The following is a 17,998-nucleotide window of genomic DNA, read 5'->3' as shown; positions in this document are numbered from 1 at the left end:
GTATACCAGCCTCAACCACAGTTCAGACAAATGAGGAACTTCCGAGACATTTCTCATACATAGAAAAGCAAATTGATCCTGTCCTTCTAGATGAGTTCAGAGCAACCAAGAGAAGCAATCATGAGTGGGAAGGAAATCAAGAAGCACTATTACTTTTCAAGTTCTGGAGAAAAATAGCTGATGAGGTTGAAATGCATGGTGCTAGTGGTAACACTGATGACATTCTGACAGATAGCATAGCGCCTCCCTCTGAAGATAATCAAACAGAGAATGTTTCTCAAAACGCAGACAGATTTAATCAAAATGTTGATAATATTGACATATTTTCAACACGCAATTCAGATATTCCTTCAACACCCACCAACAGTCTTATTCCTGCAGATATATCAACAACCACCAACAGTATTTCACTTAATTCAGGTACTCCAATATCCAACCATAGTCCATCTTCAGTGTGTATCCAAGTGACACCACCAAAATCATTAGCAACAGTTTTTGAAAGTGTTATCACTTGGCCAGAACCTAAACAACGAGGCACAAAGAGAAAGAAAGAACATACACCCACTGTTGTGACTAGTGACAAGTGGGTGGAATATCATGAACTGAAGGAAAAAGAGAAGCAGGAGAAGGAGCAGGAAAAAAGGAAGAGAGAAGCTATGAAGGAATTAAAGGCCAAAGAGCAGCACTTGGCATTATCTCACGTAAAATGGGGGAAAACAAGAAACAGACAAGAGTTAAGTGATAGGCCAACAAGGTCTTCCGAGGAACGAGAATGGACGGACAATGGAAGCAGTTTCGATGACTATGTAGAAGGAGATGAAGATGAAATACCAGAAAATGTGAAACTATCTTCGAGTGAGAATTTGAAAGTAGGGGACTTTATTTTGGTAAAATTTAGTTTAACAGGAAATAGAAGAACAAGACCTGCAATTTTTAAGTATGTATATGTAATTTGGAAAGTGCTTTCTGACTCTGAATATGAAATTCAGTGCCTAAAAAGTTCTAATGTTCAGAAAACTTGTTTCGAATACCTTGAAAATGATGTTTCGACTATAACGGGTGAAGATATTTTAGGGAAACTGCCAGATCCAGTCTTGATGCAAGAAGGACGTTCATTAAAAACAAAGTACCCTGGTTCCATTGATACTCGTGAGAAATAAACTTGTGTGGAAATTGATTTAAGTAATTACTGGGACAATTCTTTGCCTAACGAATTTTTTTTTCTGTTCATTCAGTTTCTGTACCTTTTACCTATTTGATGTATGTTTGTTGTCTTATATACTTGTATAAAGCACAAATTACTTTCTGGCACATGGATTGACAATTATTTTAGCCATAGTTTTATTATAATATGAAGTGGCCATAAGTGGGGAAACAACTGGCCATAGGTAAGGTTAACATGGCCAAAACTGGGGAAATGCGCCATTTATTTTTCAATATTTTTTTCTGCTTTTGTTAAATAACTTAGAATATTTGTTTCTACATGGTTGTAATGTGTAGACTTTGAAGCAATAGATACGATTTTTTTAAGTAATTTGTATACTTTCTTCCTATACTAAAAATGTGGTGTATCTCGAATTGCCCTTAATGTGCCCATAACTGGGGCCTCGACCCTACATGGACATTGTTGTAAAGCACTCATTTACTGCAATTTATTACAAGGGTAAGAAAAGATTAACATACACCAGCTACTGTGTTATCAACTGTGTCATTAGTGATTATACACATGATGCAGTAGCAGTGGATGACTCTCTTTGCTGAACTGGTCAAGCTAAAAAAACACACCCTCCCAGGATAAAGCCTATTCACATTTCTAATAATTGTTCCACTGACCAGTACAAAGATTTTAAGAACTTTTTCAATCTTTGCTATTATGAAATATTGCTGGACATTGTGCTTAGGAGTGGTACAGCCACTCTGAACCAATACAAGGTGTGATATTATTATTTTTTATCTTCTGACAGAAGTAAGCCAATTTTTTGTATCTTAGCTGAAATGACAGCAAAATGAAAATAAGCATTTCTGCCAGACTCAAATACACAATTTTCAGAAGTATTAACAATTACACAATCAGAGATGCCCATCTCAAAATACAAGATGTCAATGATGGGCTAAATTTGGTTCATTCAACAACTTTAGAGAATAAGATAATGAGCCATGGGATTCTCCTTACGAAGTAGTCTTTTACAGCTTGCGTGGCAAGGTAGAAATGTGGTTTAGATTGTATCTAACTGATAGAAAACAAAGGGTACCACTTAATCATGGAGATGGTACAAATAGCTGCTTCTGACGGGGGAAAAGTACCTACAGGAGTGTTGCACAGTTTTGTACATGGTCTCTCACACTTTCCTAATGACCTTCCGTCTGAAACCCACCCCCCTGCCAATGCACACACTACATTCCTTTCCATGGGTCTCAGAAACTTCAAGAGGGCATAAGATTATAATTCAATGATCAAGGCATACATCAAGAATACGTTTCAAAAATTTTATACCTTCATATTGACAATAAATTAAAATGGTCTTGCCATATCCTAACACAACACCCACAATACGTCTTCACTGAATGTACCATATCTCTACATGCAGGTAGCTAGCTACAGCTCTATTGGTATTCATCATCACTGAGCTGGTCTGCTGTAGAATACGATCTATCAAACTCAGAGGAAAAGAAATTTGCTTACGTGGGATGAAAATTACCATGGGGTGAACATTATTGAAATAGAAAATGAATGTATCTTTCGCTTTTGTCAATCGTATATGTAGTGATACCCAAAATCGCTTTATTTTATTTATTCCAATTACTAGTTATTTTCTGTTCTCAAAATATCGACGATACATGTATGTCAACATATACGCAAAGTGTAATGCCAGTCTGCAGATGATAGCACGGTTCTGCCAAAAATAATAATTGGAATAAAGGTCTTAAAATCAAGGGAGCTCGGCTGTGAGTTTTCCCCGGCTTCCCCATCATCAAGATCTACATCATTGTTTCCTTTATGAATTTTCATAGTCAGACTACGCATCACGTACAAAATGACTAAACCAGACTAAGCGAAATATATCGTGAAATGCTATGTAGCAGTCGAATTACGACATTACACACCCATCGCCGGTAATACAACTTGCCCCACGTACACTGACAAAAATGGCAACCAAAGAAATAATTATGAATTAAGTCAGTTGAACATTATCAAACTATCAGAAAAAATAAACACGATAAAACTTACAGCAGTCATTCCGTACTCAATAAATTCTCACACAAGCTGTAAACACAACAAAACACACGTGGTTGAACACACTGTTCACAAAGCTAACAGGTCAACATGAAAACATAAAGATATTTCATTGCTTCTTGACAGCAGAAAGCCAAATCCACCTGGAGGTGGCGTCACAGTCTAACATGAACTGTGGTGGCGTCGACGCAGCATCGTATATGTCATATTTATAAATTTCTGTCCCTAACAGTAGAAAACTGTAATGAAATAAAATCCTAACACAATGAGTTCCATGACTGCTTATGCAATAAAAAGGAGAATTTACCTTTTTTTCAAAAAAAGTGTTTTGTCACCCTATAATATCTTTGCCATGGGGCAGTAAATGTTTTGAATTTTGTGGGCTTAAGAGATTTGACAGGTGGTGCCTATATAACCATATGTTTTCATTAACCGAGGGTGAAGGGCAGGACAGTAACAACAGAATGAGTTGTGACAGTAGCATGATTAAATTTTGACTAGAGGCACTTTAGTTTTACTGTAAATCATTTCGTTGTTGTCATCTTAAGTGTGGTTGATCGTGCAGTTTCTCATCAGTGAAGTACAAATAGGCAGTTTTAATTTCAAATTTTTAGACAATGGATATAGCGAAGACATTGTTTGGAACTCGACCACATGAGGGTTACCAAGGAAAGGAAGACTATAATGTGAGTGTTAACTATTACACACTTCTATGTGAAGAGTTTTGCAGTTAATCATCGTCTACGTACATTCTGTAAATTGAGTAACTGATATTGCGATAAATCCGGCTAAAAGCATCCGAAGAGAAACATTTTATTTTATTAGAGTATTCTGCTAAATACCAAACCGAGCAGGAAAAAATGTATTGCTGGCATAGTTCGTATTTTGCTCCACCCTGAGAAACACACGAACTAGTCAGGAAAATTGTAGTTTGTTTTACATTAACTTTCTGAAATACCGATGGTTGCAGACGCACCAAACAAAAATGTAAACTTGCAGGTCATAACAGAAAACAAATTAGGACGACATTGTGATAAGGACCCTTCAAATAAATCGTTGTCATTGTGATAGGCTAAAGTAAAATTGTTTACAATAGATATTGTTGGATACGTTCTGAGGCATCAAGGGATAACCAATTTAGTATTGGAGGGAGGCATGGAGGGTAAAAATCGTAGAGGGAAACAGAAATGAATACACTAAGCAGATTCAAAGGGGTGCAGTAGTTGCTCGGAGATGAAGTTTGACCAGTATAGAGAATCATTGAGAGCTGCATCAAAACCAGTCTATGGACTGAAGACAACAATTGGAATTGAATATTGCAATGGTAGCGATAAAAATGGATGGAAAGGAGAAGAAATACGACTTTCTTGGCTAAAGTTGTTACAATTCTTACCTTTCTGCTGATTAGACCTCAAGCATTTAAGGTGAAACATATTAGGGTGTTACTTTTCTTAAGTACATTTCTTTTTCTTAGTGCATGTGGCCATGAAACTATGCACTCCTACACTCCTTTTCTTAGTTTAACTTTTCCAAAGTTTTCTCCATATTGATGGACTGAATGGAACATACTGTAATTTCAGTGAAATAAAGCATACATCCCACAGTCTTTTTCATTCATCCTACATAGCAGACTTGTAGAAAATGTTAAAAGATTTATTGACTGTATTGAAATCGTAAGACTTTAAATGCAAGTAACTGTTGCTGAAGACCCTCAATTTATTATTTTGAAAAACAATTAACAGAAAGCCGTTCCAATAATTATATAAATAGTTTTGGCCCAACTTGTTACCTCTAAGTCTCATTAAAACAGATTATGGCAGTATCATCAGGTAACTTGTTTTTCCTGTGGTACTTTGTGTGGGCCTATGCTACAGATAAGTATGATAGCAACAAAGATTTCATGGGAGAGTCTTCTATCACAATCTCATTCCAATTTTTTCTTGTGTTATGAAATGCAGATTTTTACTTTCGTTTGGTACATCTTCAACCACAGGTGTTTCAAAAAGTTAATGTAAAACTTAATGTTCAAGTTCCTAACTAGTGTATATTTACCATTGAACTGTTTGGTCCCATTTGACATAGCCTACATCTACTGGCAATATAGGACAACAGAGATTATTACTTCTATGTGAAGTCAACCAATAAACGAATGAAATTGAACCTTCACAGAATTAATTTTTTATCACACTCTAAGCACAAAAAATATATAAAATCAGAAAAAAAAAATTGGGCGTTCTTGTTCTAGAGTTTTAAAGTTTATAGAAGTATGAGATTGTCATGTTTTCATACCCCAAAATAACCATATATAAAGGTATTTGACCTGCAGACCTGAAATTTACACCATAACTTCCATGTGCTGCTTGACTATTTTAATAAAAAATGCTAAATTTTAGTGAACCAAAATTTTTAAAATTTGAAAATCAGGATTTTTTCTTATGGAAGAAGTGTTGTACACTGCTTGTTAATACGCACACTAAAATTCATGATGCCATTCTGATGGGAACGTATGGAATTTTATTTTACTGTAGCTAATTTGCATTGTATACAGCACATAGTTTGCAGACTCACTCGGGACTAAATTTGAAATGAAATGGTCATAAATAAACTCCCTTCAGTTTACCAGTTTAAATCTATAGTAAACCATGTCATTAAAAAACTGATATAATGAAGGGAATATTCTTTTTGTTATGTAACTTTAAATTGTGTTTATAGAATAAAAGTCTCCGGTATGTAAGAAAACATAACTTACACAACTGATTAATATGAATGTTAAGAAAAACCACCTCACAGGCTGTTGTATTCTGTATGAACATTCCAAAGTACCATAGAAGTGCTGGTGTTATAATTTGAAATTCTCAAAGGCCCAACAAAATCTTGAAAGCCACATATTGAAAGACAAATACCAAGCACAGCCAATGAAATAGAAAGCTGTGTCATATTCCAGCATGGGCCTCTGTTTTACTGGCTCTATATGACTCAAAGTATATGTTTGTTTTAGAGGAATTTGACTTTTCACAATTTCAGATTAGTGAAATCTGAAGATAAACATTGAATGTGGTCAATATTAGTTACCAAATGTAACTGACTACAGCAGAGGCTGTTAAAATAGCTATTTTTTTAACAAAAATGTAGATAGTTGGAGCATCTTATGACAATGTCATCCATAATCTGTTGCTCTTATGTACACCACTATAATACTGTTATGATTATTGTTTCCTAGTTTCAATAGCGTCTTCCACAGGGAGAGAAACGTAAATACAACTTTGATTTGCATTAACTAGCACATGTTAATCTAAAACGTCTAAAGTTGGGCGGGACGTACATGCCACTGTAACTAGAATGCAACAAATATGAAGACTTTGTCAGAATGATTTATTTGAAGCCACACTATATATTACACTTCAATAAAAAAAATTTAAAAAAAACTCTGAAGTGACAGTTATCATGAATTTCCTTGAGTTAGGTGACGCAGTCTGTCTTGAATTCAGGATGTGTAGTAACTACAGAAACTGCTCAATTCATGGTCAATATGTTAATCTTAAATTTTTTGCCTTGTGTTTGACATTGGACCATTTCATACTGTAACCTATTCTCTAGCATCTTAATAACATATTGGCTGTATAGGTAGGTGCATTTGTAGGTGTTGAGTTTTTCAACAGGCCAGTGGTTTGGAACATAACATGTGCACTGTTCATTCTGGTTATGAAGTTACATCTTGAAATCTGATTAGTATTTTTCAATTTACCAGTTTAATTCCAGTATGTCATTTACTACACTTTTTACATTCTATGTGGTTTGCAAATTGCAAAATATGGCATACTAAATATTTTCTGTTAGGCCTAATTTATTAATTGAAGTTTTCACCGCTGAATGTTTTCTAAATATGGCTATTGCCTCAGTCTCACTATCCAAAATTCTCACTTTATACTGTGTTAATGTTTCGACATTTGTATGTAAGTCCTCGTAAATCGTATTGGCTTTCAGCTGTTACCTTTACCGTTTCCAAATATTTTTGTGAAGTTTTGCACAAGTTGAGTTTGATAATGGAAAAAGCTGGTCCATAAATAAAGGTTTTCACTTTGCTAGGTGTAGAGTTCTTTGAGGCAGCATTCCCATGTCTTCCTCTGACCTTATATAAGACTTTCTAGCCACGAATATAGATGTAATTTAATGTGGATTCAAAATTATTCTGCAACACGGATTTTTCACATTATGGTGTATCTTTTTAATTCAACTTACTTCTCATTTGATTGAAAATTTATTCCCAGCATGTGAGTTTCAAGTTAGGTAGCAGGATGAGTCACTTGGGGCTAAATCTGGTGTATTGGGTGGATGGGGAACAAATTCAAAGACCAAATCGTGCACTTCATCATTGTTATTACTGATGTTTGTAATGGTGCATTATCCTAGTGAAAGGGCACTTCTCTTGTTTGCCAATGTTGGTCTTTATTCAGGCAATGCAAGTTTCAAATTATTCAACAATAAAATATCAGTGTCCAGTTTTGGTTCTACCTTTCTCCAAGTAATCCTAGGGAATCCCAAAAAGCAGTGCCCATCACCTTGCCAGCTGACAAAACAGTCTCTGCTTTCTTCTGTGCATTTTTGCCAGCCTCTGACTATAGTTTTGACTGGTATGTGTAATGATAGATCCAGATTTCATCAAATCGAATGGATTGTGATTAAACATTACCAGAAATTGTGTTGAAATGTTGTGCTGAATGCGTTTTAGTAGATTTTGAACAATTGCGACATCAACCTCTTTCACAACTTCTTCATAGCCAATTCTCCTTGCAAGATGTTAAGCACTCGCTTAGCTGAGTGGGGGCACTCATTGCTCTTTGGTGGGTTCATGCTTTGCTACCATGGGGCCCCAGCCTTTGCAGCATCTTTTCCCTTCTGTGGAGCATGTCTATCCTCTTGCTATTCTTTTCCCCCCACCCAGGATGTTTTTGAAAATGTGTTCTGCATATTCAGTGGGTGATATCAGAACAGTCTTTCCACTGTTTTTCGTTCCTTTTTTTTTTTTTTTCCCTCTTTGTTCCCTTTCTCCTATCCTTCCTCTGCTTCAACATTTGAGACTCCTGTTTTTCTTCTTTCTCCCTATGCATTCCTGAAGGCCAGCCCATGTGTCTGATGTACAACATGTGACTGGTAACGCGAAATTCCCACTCGTGGGTTGACAGGTAGGATTTACACGTACCCCTTGGTACAGGCCTGAGCTGCTACCTTCCCAAATCGCCGAATGGTCCCTCTGTCAGATGTTTCGGTGGTGTGGCATGAGGTGTGAACAATTGCCTAAGGCACCTCCTTCTGAGGTGAGGTCCCATTTGGAAGGAGCACACCATCGAAGTTGCTGGCAATCGTGCGGGATTTTCTCACAATGAGCCAGTTGTCATCTTCAGTCAACATCTACCAGATTAAATGGAATGAGGCTAACAATTCAGACTCTCTCACAGCATGCAATTGCTGGCCATGTGAAATACTGCTCTCATTTATGAAATGACACTTTGCTTTTGGAGACTAGCTCTGATCCTCAAGTACAACTACTTGCAGCTACACTCCTCCATAGATATCCTGTTCGTATCGAGGCCCATCAAACATTGAATTCTTCCTGTGGTGTTATTTATGCTAGGCTGCTCAACAGTGTGACTCGGTCAGAAATCCAAATCTACCTCTCTGATCAGCGTGTCATTGCAGTCCCATTGGGTTATGAAAAAGGTAGATGCATTCTTAGTGCCCACACAACTCTTTATCACTTTTGATAGCGGTGCTTCCGTCAGTGGTCAAAGCAAGCTATGAAGTTGACACAGTGAGACAGTACATTCCAAACTTGATGTGCTGCTAGCAATGTCATCGTTACAGCCTCACTGGAATGTTTTGTGAACACCTGGCCAAATGTATAATCTGTGGTATGGATGCTGACAAGGACAGTTGTCTGCCTCCTCCTCCTCACTGTATCAACTGCAATGGTGACAGTGCTGCTTCCTCCTGGGATTGTCCCATGAGGGGGCTCTGCAGGATCTCCAGGCGAAGGAAAAAGTGCCTTATCCAGTTGTTCAGAAGTTATTGGTTAGTCAGAAAATCTGCATTCTACCATCCAGTACTTAAGACTGTTCTTGCTACATCTCGCTCCACGAAGGACATGGCCACACAGACATGTGACCTCAGCTTCAGCACTGCAGTTGTGAAATCACCCAGTGTCAGGGTAGCACCCTCATCTCCTCCTCCAGCTGTGAAATGTGCCATCAAACTTTCGCCTCACGGGGTGGAGTCACCTTGTACACAACCGGCAGGCTGGAAAGGACAGAAGGAATACTCCCGTGAAGACTTCCTATGTCCCTCCAGCCAACAAACATCTGAAACTTCCTCTGTCAACCTGAAAGGCTCCAAGAAGTCAAACAAAGGCAAACAGTCTTCGTCTTCGCCGACTTGGAGATCCTCTTCAAAGGTGTCGCCATGTGATAACCTCGCCTGGTTGACCTCCGTGTAGACAGTGCAAACCACAAACTGTTTTTCTGCCCTGGATTCCACAGATTGACAGAGGGAGAATGCCAATGCCCCATAGATCTCGTGGGGGCAGGTTTCTCCAGCCTCTGTGCCCTGCAGCAGTGAGCCTTCAAAGGCCGGCACTCGGCAGCCATCAAAGTGACACTCCTTCATTTTTTTCCCTCCTCCCCTTTCCTTGTTATGACTCGCCTCCAGTGGAACATTCCCAGCCTTCGATCCGATAAAGTGGGCTTATGGCTGCTTTTAGAATCGCAGCATCCGCTTCTCCTCTGCGCCCAAGAAACAAAATTGTGTCCTCATGGCCACATTTGAGCTCTCGCATTTCTTACCGGTCTAGTTGCCCACCCCCTCCCAAGGATGACATTCCATCTCTTGGGAACTCCATCAGTGATGACATTCATAGTCAACCCATCTCCCCGTCTCCATGACTACCTGGCTTTTGGCTGTTGCAGTCTGCATTTTCCTTCCTCACTTGACTTTTTCCCTTTGTACTGTTTGTCCCTGTGTGATTCATTGTCACCAGGGCAGACTTCCTCCAGCTGGATGTCTCCTTCTGCACTGCCCAGCTTGCCCATCATCTCGAGTGGTCTGTTCTCTCTGACATGTACTCTAGTGGCCATTTCCCGTGTTCTACTCAATTGCTGAGTCCTACCACACCTACTTGCACACCCAAATGGCAACATTCTAAGACTGACTGGAGGCTCTACTCCTCGCTGGCGACCTTTGACAAAAATCATTTCCCCATTTGCGATGACCAGGTATAATATCTTACAAACATTATCCTTATCGTCGTACAATGTTCCATTCCTCGCACTTCCTTTTTGCCACGCCATGTCCTGGTTATTTGTGGACTGAGGTGTTCTATGACACAATTCAAATGCAGAGATGTGCTCTCAGCATTTTCAACCATCATCCTATGATGGCCAACTGCATTCGTTGCAAACAATTGCATACACAATGGCATTGCGTTCTTCGGGATAGGAGAAAAGCTAGCTTGATTTCCTTTAGTACTTCTTTCAACAGTTCCACACCTTCTTCCGTGTGTGGGCCAACCTTGGATAGCTGTCTGGGACCAAGGTCCATTATACAATTTCCTGGGCCGCTACTTTGCGGATATTCTGAGACCCACCCACGATCACCCTGCCTTCTTCCATTGGAAATGAGTTGAGGAGGTTCAGGCAATACCCTTATTCTCAGAATCGTGCTACAATGCCACCTTCACTGTGAGCGAGCTAGCTTGTGCTCTCACTTCATCCCGATCCTCTGCCCCAGGGCTGGATGATAACATTCAGATGTTGCAGAACCTTTCTTTTACGGGTGAGCACTTTCTCCTTCATACATACAGTTGCACAGGGCACATTCCCCAGATGCTGCGTGAAGCCACTGTCATACTCTTACCTAAGCCTGGCAAGGACAAACACATTCCTTCTAGGTATCAGCCCATTTCCCTCGCCAGCTGTGTTTGCAGGGTGATGGAACATATGATTCATGCCCGGCTTGAGTCTCGCAATTTACTACTTTCAAGTGCGCTGTTCTGCAGTTGACCATCTTGTCACTTCGTCAACTCGTGTCACGAATAGTTTTCTGCAGAAATACCAGACTGGGTCTCTTTTTTTTTTTTTTTTTGGAGAAAGCCTATGACACCTGCTGGAGGACTGGTATCCTCTGTACTCTATACACGTAGGGCTTCCATAACCACCTGCCCTGTTTCCTTCAGGAAGTCTTAAAACAGAGTTTTCAAGGTATGTGTGGGTTCTGCCTTGTTGGACACCTTTATCAATGAAAATGGTGTGCCTCAGGATTCTGTACGTAGTGTCATCCTCTTTGCTATCACCATTAACTGTATTGTGGTCTGTCTGCTGTCGGGCATATCCGGCTCACTTTTCGCTGATGATTTTGCCATCTATTGCAGTTCGCCATAGACTTGGCTCCTTGATCAGAGTCTTCAGTGATGTCTCTATTATCATTACGCATGGAACATCAATAGTAAATAGCTTTTGCTTTTCCACTGACAAACCTGTTTGTATGAATTTCTGGCGGCACAATTGGTTTCTTCCACCGTCTTTACATCTTGGTCTTGTTGCTCTTAAGTTCATTGAAACTAAAGAATTCCTGGGGCTCATGCTTGATAGGAAACTTTCTTGGTCCTCCCATGTGTCTTACCTGGCCACCCACTGTATGCGGTCCCTAAATGTCCTCCATGTCCTCAGCGATACTTCATGGGGAGCGGATTAGACCACCCTCCTCAGTTTGAATCAGTACCTTGTCCATTCGAAACTAGACTATAGATGTTTTGTTCATGCATCTGTCCCTCTTGCGCTATCTCAAAACTTTCCACCATTTTTAGCATCCATCTGGCCTTCTACACCATCCTGATTTAGTCTGCTTGCTGAAGCAGCCGAACTGCTGCTGTCATACCGCTGTGACTTTCTGCTTTTCAGGTACACATGTCGTTTGTCTGCTGTGGCTGACCACCCATTCTACGCTTCCTGCTTTGATGACTCCTTTTATCGCCAGAATGGAACTAACCCCCTCTTCTGTTACCTCCTGGACTTCACTTTCGGCTTTTTCTCTGGCAGGTTAACTTCATGCACCTACCACTTTCCTGATAGGTATAAACACTTCACCATCTTGGCTTTGTGCAGCAACCTGTGTTCACCTTGGTCTTCATTTGCTTTCTAAAGACACTACTCCAGCCTTGCTCTATCGCTGTAAGTTTCACAACCTTCGCATGGAACTTCACAGTAGTACATGTGTGTGCAATGATGGGTCTTGGACTGACATTGGTGTTGGGTGTGCCTTCATTATTGGCACCAACAATTTTCAGTGTCTGCTTCTGGAACACTGCTCAGTAATTACAGCATAGCTCTTAGTGCTGTATCAGGCCGCGCAGTACATCTGGTGACACGGGCTTTTCAATTGCATCATCTGCTCAGACGCTCTGTACCCTTCAGAGCCCCAGTGTGCTGTACCGTCTATCCCTTTGTGCAATGGGTACAGGAAAGCTGTCACTCGCTCACTCTTGATGGAGCCACTGGGATGTTTATGTGGGTTCCTGGTCACGTCGGTCTGACGGGAAATGAGTCCACTGACACTGCTACCAAGGCTGCAGTCCTCATACCTCGGCGCTAGTTCTTCCACTCCCTCTGATCTCTCTGTTGCCGTCTGTCAGAGGCGGGGTCCCTTTGGCACCACCACTGGTTTCTCCCTTTATGGGAACAAGCTCCAGGGAATTAAGCCTCTCCCATCAGCTTGAACAACCTCCTCTCACTGCAAAGAGATCATTTTAACTAGGTTACGTATTGGCACTGTCTTTTTAGCCATCGTTATTTGTTAAGTGGTGCTCCCACACCACTATATGCTCATTGCCGTCCACCTCTGGCAGTTCACCATGTCCTGAAGGAATGCCCTTTTCTAAATCACTCTTGTTCTCATTTATGTTTGCCATCTGAGTTATTGGCCGTTTTAGCAAACAACATACAGGCTGTCACCCTTGTTTTACTTTTTTCTGTCATAACGACATGGTGAAGGACAATAATCTGTAGTTCAGGGCCTCCATTTCTCTGTGGCATGTTTGATGGATCTTTCTCCAAGTCCCTGTTTCTAGCTTTCTTTCCTTCTGTTGCTTGGCTTTAAAGTATAGCCATTTTTGTGGTGTCACCGCCAGACACCACACTTGCTAGGTGGTAGCCTTTAAATCGGCCACGGTCCATTAGTACACGTCGGACCCGCGTGTCGCCACTGTCAGTGATTGCAGACCGAGCGCCAGCACACGGCAGGTCTAGAGAGACTTGCTAGCACTCGCCCCAGTTGTACAGCAGACTTTGCTAGCGATGCTACACTGACAAATACGCTCTCATTTGCTGAGACGATAGTTAGCATAGCCTTCAGCTACCTCATTTGCTACGACCTAGCAAGGCGCCATTACCAGTTTATATTGAGATTGTAATACTGTCTTAACAAGAGCGATGTTCTCCAATTGTGGATTAAAGTTAAGTATTCCAAGAACAACGTTCTTTCCTTTATAGGGTAATTACTTTACCTTGTTCCAGACCTCACGCCAATCTGCGTGAGCTTAAAAGCGTGCATTTCAGCCTCCTCTAGCAACACAGTGTTGGCTCTTCTGCCAACGCTTCAATTTTTAAGCTAGTTCTCTCTCTCTCTCTCAAGTTCTGACATGGGTGCATATGTCCCTAGTTGTTTTTGTGCTCTAAAACAAAACAAACCAACAAAAATTATGCAATAATGTTGACAGAGTTCAGTGTATACCCCACATCTAAAGTCAAGGGGACGCTTTCCTGACTGAAGGAGTGATAGTGCAGCATGGGAAGTAGGTTAACAATACTATTTAATTGTCTCTGATCTATTGACCTTAATTGCATTAATTATGCAGAACATATCAATTGGTGTACTAAAATTGTATATTTCATTAGTTGAAAATGTGCCTCATGCTGACCAAATATGTCATGGTGTAAATGGTACATGTTGTCAAGGTGCAGATGTTCAGAAAATTCTGCAGCTCTCCATACTGAAAGGATACCACTGTTGGTTTTGTTACTACAGTACTCCAACAGTTGAAGAAAAGAAAAAAGAGGAAAAAAGATTACAGGACTGGCTGTATCTGACGCAAAAAGTTATGATTGCAGTAGAATTAATATTGGAAACATAAATGGGGGTATAAGAAATAATTGTATGCTGCTGAGTTTTCCTGTAAAGAAAGATAATGGCTGAACGTTTTGTTGGTAAGGTTAGAGAAGCAGCACAAGCCGATTGTCAAAAAATAAATGTACTAGGCTGTTATTTTGTGTAATTGATTTAAGGGAACCACAAAAACCTTGATTTGAAGCCTGCTCTTGTCCTTTAACTGGTCGGCTACTTCAATCTCTGCCAATGGCCTTGCCGCAGTGGTAACACCGGTTCCTGTCGGATCACCGAAGTTAAATGCTGTCGGGCTGCACTAGCACCTGGATGGGTGACCAACTGGTCTGCCGAGCACTGTTGGCAAGCGGGGTGCACTCAGCCCTTGCTAGGTAAACTGAGGAGCTACTTGATTGAGAAGTAGTGGCTCCAGTCTTGTAAACTGGCATACAGTTGGGAGAGCGGTATGCTGAGCACATGCCCCTCCATATCCGTTTCCAGTGACGCCTGTGGGCTGAGGATGGCACGGCGGCCGGTCTTTAACATTGAGCCTTACAAGGCTGGTTTAGACGGAGTTTAGTTTAATTCAATTTGTGCTCTCCAAGGTAGTAGGAAAATGCTTAACACTACAGATAGGCTGTCAAGTTTCACTAACATCAACTAAAAAGTTCTTAATGTTAGTATGTTGTGCTTGGTAGTCAAAATATTACTTAGTGATCTTAGGTACTACTTAGTGTTCATGAGGAGCAAAAGTGGAATAGTTGCACATTAATAAAATCCACATTGATTTAATTTTTCAACTGTATATAGCTGAGATACACATTTGTGATTGACAATAATTGGTTTGTAAAATCTATAATTTTTAAATCCATGTTCTCTTAACAGGAGAAAGTAGAGACAGCATTGTCTGAAGATGATGGTGAGGGAGAGCTGTCCTTTGTGGGAGAGGTGTCTGAAGGTATCAGTATAATGGCTGAGGGAGTGACTCCAACTCCAGGAGGTCCTTTCTCTGCCTTAACACCCTCCATGTGGCCACAAGATATTCTCAGCAAACTTGGACAGCAACCAGATGATCCAAATTCACAGCCAGATTACAGGTTTTTATAATGACATTACCTTAATCCATTTTAATTAAAAATTTAATGTGCCACACCAGATATTGCTTGATTCCAGGTTTGATGAATTTGGCTTTCGTGTGGAGGAAGAAGATGGTCCAGAACAGAGTTCAAAGAAACTATTAAGCATTCCATTTGTAGAGGATCCACAGCAGAGGTATATCATGCTTAGTAGGCCACATAAACTCCATCTAAACTTAAATTTCTTTCACCAGAGTGCAATTAGATTTGTATATTTGTTAGATGTAATCAAATGTGACTTGTTTCCAGATTGCAATGGGTAGCTCATTTAGAATTTAGTCACAATAAGGAAGTGTGTGATCTGACATGGGACAAGGTAGATGTCACACTTCCCCGAACAGAGAAACTTCGGTCTATGGTACTTGCTGGTATACCTCACTCGTTAAGACCACAAATGTGGATGAGGTTGTCAGGTGAGTTGTCAGAGAACAAGAATATAGAATGTAGACACTTGCTCCTGTAAAATATAATCTTAATTTGTTTCAGGAGCACTTCAGAAAAAAATGTCATCTGAAATGTCCTACAAAGATATTGTAAAAGCATCAAGTAATGACGCTCTCATGACTTCAAAACAAATCGAGAAAGATATACTGAGGACAATGCCAGCAAATGTATGTTTTAGTCACTTAACTAGCACAGGAATTCCTCGTCTGAGAAGAGTGCTGAGAGGACTTGCGTGGCTGTATCCTGATATAGGGTTTGTTAATGCCCCTATATATTAAATTTTTTATTCTATGTGCACTTTAGTACTGGTTTTACAGTCTACTGCCATTTTACTTTAGCTATTAATTCTCGTCATACAAAGCTGTCTTGAAGCAAGTTGGTGGGTTGCACTACAGCAAAATATTTTATCAGATTCTGAATGCCAGTGGTATTTTCTTTGTAGATTTAAGGGGAAAATTATTGGTTGTGGAATTAATCTTGCTAGCCTAAAAATATGTAAGGAATTTCACAAACCTACTGTGACAATGGCATATGGAAATTTGTAAAAGCTGTAAGTAACTGATTGCAAGTATTTGTTCATTCAGTTACTTGATTCCATCCTTTCGATCATTTTCAGTATGATATGTCTTCATGAAGTCAACACAGAAAGGAATTAAAATATGTAACCATTAGAGGCATTGCCACGTGAAATAGAATCATAATAAAATAGGAACTATATGTCCCATAATGTCATCGCTGTGCTGAAAACACCAGTGCAAACGGCTAAGGGGGTATGGCTACTAGATATTGTTGGCTAATTACTAAGCACAGTACGCAAGCGAATATCCAACATTATGGGACATCTGTGGTTACTATTTTATCATGATTTTACATAATGAGAATGCCACTCACAGCTGCATCCAACGGATGTTTGAAAGTAATCTTGTCACTATTTTGAAACAGAAAATAGTACACCAGGTGTCACCAGCACCATACGAGTCCACTTACATTATCGGTTATGTGATGGAAGGGATGTCAGTGGAGGAGGAATGACACGCACAGAGTGCCAAAGGAGAGAATAGCTACAGACCAATGTGCCTTATGTTATTAGAGTACAAATCACAATGGCTGATGTTTGTATGCTAAAAACGTAGTTTCCAATGGAAGTGTTTGCTGTTATGTGGTATGAATGAGCACATGCTACTAGGGTGTCCATCATCCATGAATCGCTACAGACTGTGTATGGTTAGGTCATGTCTTGTCAGATGGTTGGTCACTGATGTTGCATTTTCAGCTAAGGAAGTTGGTGTGGAAGATGAAGGTTGAAGTGAATGTCCTTCCACATCCACAAATGAAAACATTGTTAGAGTACAGGAAATGTTGAGGTGGAGCAAGCTGTGTGACATTTCCTTGCATCACAGGGCGCAGAGTTTTTCCAGAGTGGTTTCTTCAAATTGATTGCACTCTATGACAAATGTCTCAATGTTGGTTGTGACCAAGTCAAAAAATAGTGCAAGATCTATAGGTAAACATGCCATGGTCTCTTTCTTTCTGACAATAAAGTTTCTGTATGAAAACAGTGACAGAACTTACATTCCGGACGTTCCTGATATTTTAATTGCTTTCTCTGTTAGCTTCATGAAGACAGATCAATCAGAAGACAGTCAGAAGGATTGAAACTGGTAATTGAATAAGCAAATATTTACAATCTGTGACTGTTGTGGCATTTACAAAATTTGGTAGCATTGAACTACTGTAACTGTCAGTGACTGTCACCTCTCAACATGGCATATGGTTAAAATTTTTCTGTGGACCTTAAATTGGCTTGGTGCTAGGTTTCCATGGGGACTGGTAAGTACCACCAGTCCTCTCTTGCCATAAGCTTTGAGCATGCTTCAATGCCCACTGTACAGCAAATTCGTGGAACGTTGTCCCTCACAGGGGAAAAAGTTCAACCCTCACTCTCAAGGTGTACTGCTCGCTGATGAGATGCATGGCTGTTGAGGTGGAATAGTTGTTAGTGGGCAACCTCTGGAGAACTTACCACACCTCAGTTGTA

General features: G+C 40.1%; 2 protein-coding genes across 3 annotated transcripts in view; one reads left to right on the top strand and one right to left on the bottom strand.

The window, feature by feature from the left end:
* LOC124794961 (nucleolar complex protein 3 homolog) overlaps nt 1-3,344 on the bottom strand; it is a 108,551-nt gene extending 105,207 nt beyond the window's left edge. For both annotated transcript variants that reach the window (XM_047258680.1, XM_047258681.1), the window contains exon 1: nt 3,230-3,344. In XM_047258680.1, the coding sequence (XP_047114636.1) occupies nt 3,230-3,238 (9 nt within the window). In that variant the 5' untranslated portion in view covers nt 3,239-3,344. The remainder of the gene's footprint in view (nt 1-3,229) is intronic.
* Nucleotides 3,345-3,608: 264 nt separating this feature from the next.
* Nucleotides 3,609-17,998, top strand: part of LOC124795180 (small G protein signaling modulator 3 homolog) — a 161,538-nt gene continuing 147,148 nt past the window's right edge. Inside the window, exons 1-5 of the mRNA XM_047259080.1 lie at nt 3,609-3,921; nt 15,266-15,477; nt 15,554-15,652; nt 15,766-15,929; nt 16,003-16,213. Coding sequence (XP_047115036.1) covers nt 3,853-3,921; nt 15,266-15,477; nt 15,554-15,652; nt 15,766-15,929; nt 16,003-16,213 — 755 coding nt within the window. The 5' untranslated portion in view covers nt 3,609-3,852. The remainder of the gene's footprint in view (nt 3,922-15,265; nt 15,478-15,553; nt 15,653-15,765; nt 15,930-16,002; nt 16,214-17,998) is intronic.

The sequence above is a fragment of the Schistocerca piceifrons genome, chromosome 4 (genome assembly GCF_021461385.2).
Source record: "Schistocerca piceifrons isolate TAMUIC-IGC-003096 chromosome 4, iqSchPice1.1, whole genome shotgun sequence".
Lineage (NCBI taxonomy): Eukaryota > Metazoa > Arthropoda > Insecta > Orthoptera > Acrididae > Schistocerca > Schistocerca piceifrons.
This window is presented reverse-complemented; position numbering and strand designations above follow the sequence as displayed.